General features: G+C 31.8%; 1 protein-coding gene across 4 annotated transcripts in view; it reads left to right on the forward strand.

Annotated features, from left to right (window-relative positions):
- The window catches only part of LOC124366506 (ankyrin repeat domain-containing protein 11), a 69,758-nt gene that overhangs the window by 12,658 nt on the left and 44,751 nt on the right, over positions 1 to 12,349 (forward strand). For all 4 annotated transcript variants that reach the window (XM_046823096.1, XM_046823104.1, XM_046823111.1 and 1 more), the window contains exon 3: positions 2,046 to 2,192. In XM_046823096.1, coding sequence (XP_046679052.1) covers positions 2,046 to 2,192 — 147 coding nt within the window. The remainder of the gene's footprint in view (positions 1 to 2,045; positions 2,193 to 12,349) is intronic.

The raw sequence follows: 12,349 nt of genomic DNA on the forward strand, positions 1-12,349 counted from the left end.
TGCATATCTTGGTCTTCATAAATATTTAAAATGTATAATCATAAAAACATTTATTGTATATAGCTCAGTACATGTGTAATAATGGCACAGACTGCTCCTCTGTAAAAAATGTAATTTAAAAGTTATAATAGTTTGAATTAAACTTCAGGTTGATTTAAATGTAAATTAATGGTCTGATTATGATAAATCTCAGAAATAACATATTTATGTATTCAGAGAGACTTAATATTTAACACTTTTTTTAAGAGTAACGAAATATATTTTAATTTTAGCCCAAAAACTTTTTTAATCTCTTTATAATACCATAAGTGCTGACTATATTCACCTGGTACACTTTTTTAGTAGTTTTACAAGCATATGTTAAAAGTAAATAATAAATACATAAAAATTAACAAAATGCAAAATAGTACATATCTTTTTTCAGAAAAAGATACAGAATAAGAAAATAATAATTAGAATTACTTACCATTGCATTTTGAAAAGTTATTTACAGGCTTTTTTAGAAAAAAAACTTTCTTTTTACATTTAGCATAGTATAGTACTAAACTCACTCAAATAAAAATTCAAAAAATACAAAATAAAAAAAAATGTATTACAAAAAATAAATATATACAACTTACACATTTAGTTTTTAGAAAAAAAAACAACAAAAAACAAAAAAAAAATGTGTTTGTGTCTGCTGAAAAGCCCTAAAAATCTGGCTGATTCAAACAATTGCTTCAACACATGAGTTTTATAGCAACCAAAAAGAGTCCTTGTTGGTATATCAACAAAATAACTTGTATAAAGAGTGACTGCAATAAGACACGATGATTCCAGCTGATGATACACAGACCTAAATTGATCTGTAGTCTAACAACAGTATTTAGTAAAAGAAAAGGCAGCATGTGGATAAAATAGTAATGCCATTTATATAGTTTATTATGTTATCAAATACATTGAGAAATATCATCATTTCATGAATCATGAATTCTTGGCATGATGTCAGCATTTTTAGGGTTATCATTTTGATAGGACTCTAGACCTATGTTTTAAGTGGCTTCTAACCATGCCAATGCTGGATAGATTGAGTGAGTGGCAGCTTAAAAGTACAGGACAGTTACTTCCATGGAGGCAAACGCTCATTATTGCTTGACTCAGATATTTTTAGAGACTTGTTCACAATTAAATGAGTTATCTCTAGTAGCTGAATAGTTAACATCTATCTTAACTTATCCTAGAGATCTAGGTTCAAATCTCAGCTTGGGTATGGCATTTTTGCTGCTAATAAACAATCATCTGAGCTGAGGCTGAAATATTAATGATATCAACTGTTTAAGGCATTAGAATTTCATAAATCGTCAGTCACACAAGAAAATTACTTTAAACTCTTTAATGTTTATAGGAATCTTTATACATTTCATACCCCAAAAGGGTTCATTTCATAGGTTTATACCGGCCAGTAGAATGTGTACTGCGTACAGCAAAAACCAATGTGTCAATTAAATCTGGACAATCCAATGGAGGTCCAAGAGGGGCGTATCACTAACTGCAGGTGTTGAGATATTGGGGTAAAAAAATGCTAGTCAATAGATGTAGTTTACTGCAGAGAATAGTTGTTGGAATGAGTAGGCCTTCCTCAATGTTAATGGAATTTTAAAACCTAAACATGAGGGAGAATGGCTTCCACTGCCCGCTTTGACTGGAGAAGGCTAGAACTGTGCTATCAACTCACTATGTTTCTACTATCTGCAATCTGATCTCTCTTCAGGAAGATGAGTAACCTGGCGTAAACAGTTCATATCATGCACTTAATGTGTAATTTAGGTTTAATAAAGATCTAAAACAGTTTTATTTGACCTGATCACTGAGAGTTTATAGCGGTAGCATCACTTCAGTTCCAATCGTAGCATGACCTGTGTTTGTTTACTCTAGCCACATCTACAGTGCAAAATATAGATCAAAATGTATTGGAGAGAATCAACATAGTAGTTTTAGTTCATACTAATTTTGTAAGATTAGAACTAAATTGAGTATCCCAAATATATCTAAACGGTTTATTTTAGAAAATGGGATGAAAATGGGTTCGAGAGGGAGGCACCGCAATGAGCGTGGAGAGACACCTCTTCATATTGCTGCCATCAAGGGCGATGAAGACCAGGTACGCCAGCTGCTGCAACGGGGCTCAGATCCTAATGTTCGAGACTTTGCAGGTATCTAGCTATCTTGTCAGTGTTTGCAAATTTTAAATGTGGCTGGTAAATATATGTATATAATTTTTATCAGAAATACAAAATTACTTTGTATGACTTTTTCATTTTCACTTAAATTTAACGTGCAAGCACATGATCCCATTTTGGTGGCAACAAGAAAATAGCAGAATAAATAATTTTTTTTTAAAGCTGAGTACAATCAGGTGACACTTTTATTCATAGAGTTAAATTTTTTTGTTGGGAAGTTAATGTTGACAATCAGTGACAAGATTTTATTTCAGGACACTCTTACATTGTAGTACCCTTTCTAGCTTACCAGAACTTGTGTTATATGAACACTGCAATGAAACCCAACTTAATGAAGAACAATGTGAATGTATAATGTGGCAATAAATGACTAGAAAGATTTTATGTATAGACTTTAAAATTGAAACTTCATTTTAACATATACAAGAATGAGTTTTATGATGGTGCATGTCCATCTATGGAACTTGGCTAGGCGTCATTTGAAGCCAATCACTCAGTAGGCTGACACTTTGGAGCTACTCAATCAAGTATCATAAAATTTTACGATAAATAAATAATGCCAGATACGTGCCAGTGTGTTCAATATAAAAGAAGGGCGACATTTTATGGTTACTAAGAGCACAAAAACATTCAGTTTGAATGATTCTTACTTGTATTAAATATACTCCCTTGGTTTTTCTAACCTCTATATTCTTGCATTTTGGTGATTTACTTGTCAATTGAGGTGGAAGATAGTCTCATCGCTAAACACTAATCTGCCAGCAAATTCATAGTTTTCAAATTGTTTAATCATAACAAGGTAAAAATATATGTGCTTTGGTTTGTCAGTAGACTGTGGTATCTGAAGTTCATCACTAGCTTTGCAGGTTGATGTTTTAGGACTACATGCATATATTTAACTTTAATTCTCTCCACAGCGTCCACCGAAGTCTGTGGATAGCATGAAGCTTTTCTTGCCAAACAAACAGCCAGTTGTCTCAAACTGTCTTGAGCCAACAAGCTATGAGCAGCAGGTTGAATGAGGAGGATACTTTCTGAATTTCGTCAGAAAGTTCCATTGTATATTAACACAATAGCAGAATTCAAGTGAACTACAAATACTATTTCTTGCTTCGTGGTAGCCATTTAATAAACGATTGAGTGTTAAAAAACTAAGACAAAACATAACCTTATCGGAACAAACTAATAAATATTCTATTTCTATTGTTGCAACAATCAGCTGTTTTAATTAATGCAAACGGAAGTACCAAATGGTTAGTCTTGCATCATTCTTCAGTATTGTCTGAATATTTGCAGAGTAACTAATGGCACTCATATCATCCATTCATTGTGTATATTAAAATTTTTGTAATGTACATTAAAACTTCTTAATATAATAAATTGTTTCATACAGATTACATAATTTTGTGACTTATTTTTGCACCATTCTTTTTGAACAACCTTGTATTGTAAATTGAGCACATTGGATACACAAACTAAAAGTTCATAACATGAAACCTATTTTTGGTTTAAAGTTTGTTATTGATGATGGAACGTTTGAAAGGATATTAGGATTTTGGACATTTACCATCGTTATATGTTTGTTACAAAAGAGTATAACACTACATTTCGAGGATTGAAATCTACCCTGTTTTTCATGTGTGAAAAAGAACTTAAGACATTAAGAAATTTAAAAATGTGGCAAGGGACTGTTAGTTACTCTATGTTAGAATATTTTAGGTGATACCTGACGAACTGCATAAAGTCATTGGCGATAATGAGCCCAAGCGATATCACTGCACAGGAGTCTTTAGCACAAACATGTCACACCCAAACTAAAAGGTAAAACATTAGTTCGAGGTCCTTCATCTTTGTTAGTTCGAGTGTGACACGTTTGTGCTCTTGGTCCTCTCCATTGATTTATTGTTTGTTAATTTGGCAATATTGATATTCAATATTTTTCCAAGTAACACAAAACATGAGTCACTCACCCTTATGGGCAAAAATTGAATCGCATATAGCAGCCTGCTCTCTTTCTCCTTTCCCCTCCTCAGTGTTTTCATCATGATCACAGACATTACCCTTTGAATTTATAAGTGTATCCAATAAGTAAATCACTTTCACATTTCAAGAATAGGTTTTTAGAAAAACCTATCTTGTTAGTGTCAAGACTTATGTTTCTGTACAGTCGTCAGTGAGCAATATACTGTTAGTCTTCTGTTGTTTGGATTATAGTGCTTATAGCTATAGAACATGTACTGATTGGACTATAAAGTGATAATAATGACCGGAATGTTTGGCAAAAATGTTTTCTAGGGATTTCAAAAGTGATTCTTGTAGATCCATATCACTAATGTGTTTTTACATTGTCCATCCACTTTGCTTTGTAATCTGTTGTGCTTTTTCTGTTTCAAATGATTATAAAAATGCAGTGTGAGTTTTTATAGAGCAATTTGTGAATATGCTTACACCATTTTAGTATTTTAACAATGCCTTTATTTTGTGTCAGCCTCATGAAAATTAAAAAAAAAGGTTTCTTGGACCTATTTGGAATCTGAGCCATAGGTGTTGGTGAATTTACCAGTTATTTTGAAAGTTGAATTAAAATGCAATGGTAAGAATATCAATGTCTACTTTGGCTTGAGAAATTGCTTGCTTGTGAATTGCCAAATCAGGAGATGTTAATTTGTTAACCCTTGTCCATCTTAACAATGATTTTGTAGTCAATTATAACCAGTAATATTAAGGCCCCCTTGCTCTCCTTATTAGCTGATACTTTATATCATTAAATATATCTGATTTATACATTTGAAGTAATATAGCCGAAAATAACTTGGTCTTTTTCTTTACAGTAAAACATTAAGTTGCATCAGTTATAAAACTATTATAGTCTAAAGATTTTTAAATATAAAAAATGGTGCTCCCTGTAGTTCATAAACTATGATAATAGTTAAAACATTATATTCTATTAATACTATTATAGGCTATATAACGATATTTCTTTTTATGAGTACCATAAAGATATGTGTAGTGATGATTTTTCTCCTATTAAACGCTCCTATTAAATTGCTATCTTCAACTATGTCATAGACTATAACCACTTCAATCTATTTTATTCTATAAATACAACCCTATCTACAAAAATTCCTAAAGATAACCTCAATATAAATTTTCATTTTAAACATGATTCAGAGTACATACTATTTTTCAAATATTCTTTATAGCTAAAACGACAAAATTCGACTAATTCATTCTTGAACTTGACAGAATAGGAATTCTAGCCTTACATTTTGTCAAGAACACATTTCTTAGGCTTAACTGACGTACAATTTTCTGTAAACACACACAGTGGAAACAGATCAAATACAGTTTTCATTAACACGTTGAATGCTGAAAAATGAGTATATACAATCTCCTAAAATATATATTATACAAATATAGTTTAGTTCATCTGAAGGTAATATTTGTCGGCACGTGCCGCTCGGCAGCAATGGTGAAACTGACCAAAGACGGCATGAGCGCTCACTGCATACTGTATTGCATATGCAGCAAAGATTACTTACTTTCTGTTTGAAGATTATCTGAAATATTAAGTGGAAATGCTGCTAAATTTAAAGAAGGTTTGAAAAGAAAATATAATTTCACAATTGTCCTCTATATGACATTGCATTATTGATACACCCATAAGCATTTATGCTTCTATTTAGTTTTCAAATTACCCACAATGTTGGGCTTTCTAATTTTCTGACCTGTATTATACTTAACAAAATCATAGGCACTACATTTACAAAATTATGGTTCGTGTTTGCATAACATCTTTGAAAATTCATGTTTATAAAACAATTTTAAAATAAGTTGTTAACAATTTAGGAATAAACTGATTTTATAATATTTATCAAATAAGTGTTATAATATTTGTCAAATATTTATAAATTCCCTTGAACTGTGACAAGCAAGGCACATTCAAATGGTTTAATTTGACAGCAACACTGATCCACACAAAAGTCTGGATATTTCTCTTTGGATCTCGAGTGTTAAGTGATTTTAAGTGCACAAACAAATAATAATCAAATAATTACGAATGTTTATAATTATTGACACTGGATATAATTTGCAACTAATATTGAGATAATTACCAACTGTTAAATATATTTCGATTATTGTAAATTTACTTTTTTAGGGGAGAAACAGTTCCATACTGACCGTTTTTTATTTCTGGTATTTGCCCTTTAAAAGCACTTAACTTTATTCTTTCCTAGATTTACGATTAAACCTGAAGCGTCTGAACAGTACTTTTAATAAATATAATTTTTAACAATACACCATTAATTAAAGAAGTGAAGATGTAATGCTACGTAAATAAATTTTGGAATACTTGAAGTTGCAAATAAATTCATTTTATGCTCCAACTTTCTAAAATTAATTTCATGGACTTTCATTTGATTACAATAGCATTTTAATAATGATAAATTTTCTATAGCTATACATGATATTTATAATGGAAGAGGTTTTAAGTTTTGTTTATTGCAATGAATTGTATTTTAATAGTTAATTGTGTATCTAATGTAATGTTAATGAAATCTATCAATATTATATCATAATTGTAATTTCATAATTTTTACCAATTCCAAGTAAATAACAAATGTAGTCTCAAATTTATCAATGTTCAATTCAACAAACCTAAGATTAGAGCCCCAACAAGAACCAAAATTGATAATGATGTAAGTGGTCTAACAATTGAACAAACAAAATATTAGACAATTCAACTATAGTAATATCATTATACTAAAGTACTTGTCTTTAAAAACAAGTTTTTATATAATACTATGTGAACTTTTTACAGTCTTCATTAGCTTAACTTTTTTTTAGAATTCAGAAGCCCAAACAATGTTATAGTGGCATAAAATATAAAATAAAATGTATCCAAGAAAAGGAAATTTATGCGTTTGATTTCTATCTTGTTTATTTCTCTAATGATTACTCCCAAACACCATACACTCATTAATAATAGTAAAAAATGCTCTGTGGAAATTATACCTAATGCTTTTAAAAAAATGCTAGCTGTATGAACATTATTGACATAAATAAATTACATTAATACTTTTGTTAGGTTTTGAATTACACTTTTACTGCCATTACAATTTAATTTTATACTAGATTTAGTTTTAATGCTTCCTTTCTGTATACTTATAGTTTTAACATAAAAAAATGAAAATGCTAGCAATGTCCAAAAAATGACCAGTGGAGGAATGAACAAGCAATGGATAATCATAGTTATTAGCCTTAGATGGCCAGTATCATAACTAAAATCTAAATTTTCAGTTCACACCATGTTATTTACCAGTTCCTTTCTTGATATATGCAGGGGTGGCTGTGGGGATCCATCTTCTGTCAACAGATCTTTGGTTTAATATCTAGAAAACTTAGATATTTAAAAAAATTGAACTTACCCCTTTGTGGAATACTGAGAACAACATGAATGTTCTAAACATTAGCCATTTATGATTGGTTTGGTTTTTAAGGTTGTTTGGTTGTTATTATACACTACAGATTTTATCAAACAATGTCATTATTAGTATTAGTGCCAGTTCCATCTGAATTGTTTGTTAGCAGCAAGATTACAGACACTACTAGTAAATACTTACTTATAAGTGGGTTTTTATATGTTTAATAACCAGTGCTAATCGCTCAAATAACCAGTAACTTAAATTGTTATTGTTAGTTTGTGTCAGTTCTCAGCCAGAGTGCACATGTATTGTTAGATAATTGAGGTTAAAGCAAGCTCAATTGTACAAGTCTTATAGTAAACCCTAAAACCTATTTTTCTCAAGATCCAATGATTCAGTAGTTTGTTCATTCTTTAATTTTCAAGCATAACCCACGCACTGTCATTCTTTGAATTGGTCTCAAAAGCACTGTCCAAAATCTCTCATAGAGGATATGATTTATGATGTAACACTAAAAGCAACAGCACTCACACAACACAGATAAAATATTGTGTATGAGTACTAGTATGTTGTGTGGGGTAGCATTGGTGTTGAAATAACAAGCTTTATCTGACCGTGTCTGATCAAGTCTTTACACTAAATTCACAATCATTGTGTATGTGTGTGTATTCATTAATGACAGGGCGGCATTTTAACTTCATCCGCTCCACTAGTATTGAAAACCCTATGCTATTTCCCGTTATTTCTTTGCTCACAAATAACAATCAACTAACGGACAATTCCAAATCATTGAAATTATTATCTATTACTTTTTATTAAATATATTATTAGTCATAATAGCCAAATGGGCCTCTCACCCAAATTTTTACCCACAACATGTTTTGGATAAACCTGAATAACCCCAACTTAGTGAAAATTTTATTTAAAATAGCCAAAATAGACTGTTTACATGCGTTGCGGGTAATGAATTTGCTCAATTGTGAAACTCACCAACAACTTCGGCTAGTGTGTAAAAATGAAGTACCCTCATGTACCCTGTCATATTTCTCATGCTAATGAAAATTATCAAAAACACAATTAAGTGAATTATTAAAATAAGACTCATTTTAGAAACTTTAAAATAAATAGACAGGTTAGTTTATTGTGCCCCCAGATACGGAGTATACACAGTTTGTATCCAGACTCACAGTGTATCCACAAATGTGCACAACAAAATGTCTAGCCAGGCTTATACAGAAATATTGATAAAATTAAGTTAAACATTTTGAGCAATGGGCAAGTTTCATTATTAAAAAATAACAATTATCAACAGTCTAACATTTATAAAAGTATGTAATTTTTTCTGTTGATGCTAGCAATCTTTGTATAACTTCAATACTAGATGCAATTTTGTTTAATCCTCATTATAGAAAATATAACATATAAGTATGGTATAGATGTATAGGTTTGTTACTAAACAGACATGTGTATTGTTGGACAAAGTTAAATAATAACACCAAGCTTTTAAGGTAGTTTTGGCAGTCATAATAAATCGGTTGCATGAAATTCTTTTGAAGGTTTTTCTATGTGCATTAATAATGTTGCACTGAAATTGGTTAGTTTTGAGGACACTAGTTATATTTCAAAGAGTTCGGTGTCTAAATGACATTAATTATACAGTGGATACTGCTGGAAATGATTTTAGTGACAAGGATTACAAGTGTAAGGCTTGTTGGTATGTTTCAGGGAGCTGTCTAGAGTCTCAGTGATGTCCCTTCTCGCTCATAACATGGTGATGTTTGTTATTGCTAGTTCTGTTCTCTGTTGTATAGCTTTCTCTGTTTCCTCCACCTACTTACTGTTGTCTTGTGATGCTTTGGGTGTCTCATGTTGTTGTGATTAACTGTCTGTCGTCTGGTCAATGTGTTTCTATATGTGTATAAATGTTTGGTGATGGACTTTCCAGCAGACATAACTACTCACTACTCTAACCTACCTTGGGTGTTCTTTGTCCTCACCTCTTAAACCGCACTACTTCTGACCGAGTTAATGTAATGAAACCTGTTTTTATTTGTATAAAAGTAGATTTTCACTAGTTCAAATATATTACTACGTTGTTTATATTTTATATGACCGTGGCAGAAAATGCGTGAAAAATGTTCTACCAAAAAGTTATAGAATCAGCCCTCACTGTGTACTGAAAAAGTTTTTATAATGGTTAACTGACTAATGTAAATATTCATAAAAATGTGTTCATGATTAAATTTAAAAAAATTAAAGCCATATGAGTTGTGAGGTTATGTTGTATGAGCTATTTCCTTGGACATTCAACATAAAAGTGTTTCTAAATTAAAGAGATGGAAAAGGAAGAGTGTGAATGTGATACTTGCTTCAGAATAAAAATCCAAAAAAATATTTAATGAACCGACCACGGGATTGGTAAGAGTGGTTTTGTGTTTTGACCATCTGAGACTCTGACCTAAATCCTATTGAGCTAAATCCTAAAATATTTATATTACGGGTCATTTTAAACACTTTGTATCTACTGAAAATTTCAAATTTTTAGATAGAGAGTGAATTAACGCACTAATAGCAATTATCGCTGATATGATTGAGTGCATACCATATGAAACTGGCTATCGCTTAGATGTTTACCAAAAGGAAAGTTAAAATTTAAATTTTATGGTAGATCTTTGCTAACTTGGGGAGCTAAAAATCAAGTTTTTATGCCATGTACAAATCTATAAGTTTTCAAATTTAATAGTGTAAAAATTGGTTGGAGTTTTGTAAAAAATCGCTGAAACTTTTTCAATCCTCCTGTATTTCTTTTCTTAATACTGGATTGTATTTTATATAAAGATAGGAGTTAGAGTATTTTTATTTACCAACTCTTTGAAAATATATATATATATATTGAAATTCATTTACGAACAGAAATTTTATTTTTAAAATAACAAATAAAAGAAACATTTTGATTATTTATAATACAAGTCATATCCAGAAAGTACTGAGGCTCTCACGGATGGAGGAATATCGCAACGAGACCGATTGAAGGTCAGTACATTGAGGATTGTCAATGTGACAATACGTTTCATAAAAAATGCTAAACCAATCTCCCACCTAGTGCGAAATACACTGTGTCATCTGTTATCTCATTTGGAAGGAAAAATATCTGGTTGAGGTTTATAGTGAGGTAAAAACTGCATAATTCCAAATTATGGAGAGAAGAAATAAAAACTGCATATGTTGATAATGCTATGAATTGTATGAGTTTGTTCTAGTGGTGTCACAATTTAAAAATCTCTGGTTGAGATTTATAGTGAGGTAAAAACTGCATAATTCCAAATTATGGAGAGGAGAAATAAAAACTGCATATGTTGATAATGCTATGAATTGTATGAGTTTGTTCTAGTGGTGTCACAATTTAAAAATCTCTGGTTGAGGTTTATAGTGAGGTAAAAACTGCATAATTCCAAATTATGGAGAGGAGAAATAAAAACTGCATATGTTGATAATGCTATGAATTGTATGAGTTTGTTCTAGTGGTGTCACAATTTAAAAATCTCTGGTTGAGGTTTATAGTGAGGTAAAAACTGCATAATTCCAAATTATGGAGAGGAGAAATAAAAACTGCATATGTTGATAATGCTATGAATTGTATGAGTTTGTTCTAGTGGTGTCACAATTTAAAAATCGGTTGTACATCTGTGCATGATTATCAGAGGAATGGAAGACCTTCAATTGTCACTTGAATTCTGGAAAATTTTTAAATACACTCCTAACGATTGCAGATTGATTGTGGGTGATCTTTTTGGATTTACTCTCAATGATTTTTCTAGATTGACTGTGGATATTCTGTTTTTGCGATATTTCCACAAATCTCCTGGTCTCTGTTACACAAAACCACCATAAGACTCTCGGATATTACAAATTGTCCGTTAGGTGGGTGAGATTGGATTGACATTTTTCATTAAACATATTGTCGCATCGACAGTTCTCAACCTGGAACCGGTCTTTTTGCAGAGGGGAGGAATCAGGCTACATGGCAGTGAAGCCAACATGTTGAAAAACAATCCCTCCGGCCATGAGAGCCTCAGTACACTTACTTTCTAGATATGCCTCATATATTACCTTCAAACCTGATGTATTGCTCCATATGTTTTTCATTTCATAATCAACGGTCTAGTCGTAATAAACACCTAGTTATTTACAAGTTCATCTGGTTTATTATTTTCATTGTCTATAACTTTATATAGATTGATTTTATATATCACCGGATTGCATCTACTGCCCGGGCGTTCCCGACGACGCGGAACACACTTTCTTCCGCTGTCCGTGTTGGGAAAGGCCTCACCTGGAGGCCACAAGAAAACTCTGTGTTTTTTCGATGGACACGGCCTGCAAAAAGATTATGGAGGATGAGGGGAACTGAGAATGTTTGTCATAGTTCGTCCGGGGCATCCTCCTGGAAAAGAAACCCGATCTGGACTGCGAAGTAGCACAGGGTTAAGCCAAATTTAGGCCTAGCCTGACGTAGTGTGATAAGCAATCCCAGGTTAGAATCCTAAAGAGTAGAGGAGGTTTTTTAGTAGGTAAACCCGTTTTTAGGGGAGTCCCACACTACAGGATGGCCACCTGCGTGCATAATTGCATTTTTCCTGCCTCTCCCTCAAAAACAAAAAAATGTGGATTGATCAAAAGAATTGTTTTTTTTTCTCTCTTCGT

Source organism: Homalodisca vitripennis, chromosome 1 (genome assembly GCF_021130785.1).
Source record: "Homalodisca vitripennis isolate AUS2020 chromosome 1, UT_GWSS_2.1, whole genome shotgun sequence".
Classification (NCBI taxonomy): domain Eukaryota; kingdom Metazoa; phylum Arthropoda; class Insecta; order Hemiptera; family Cicadellidae; genus Homalodisca; species Homalodisca vitripennis.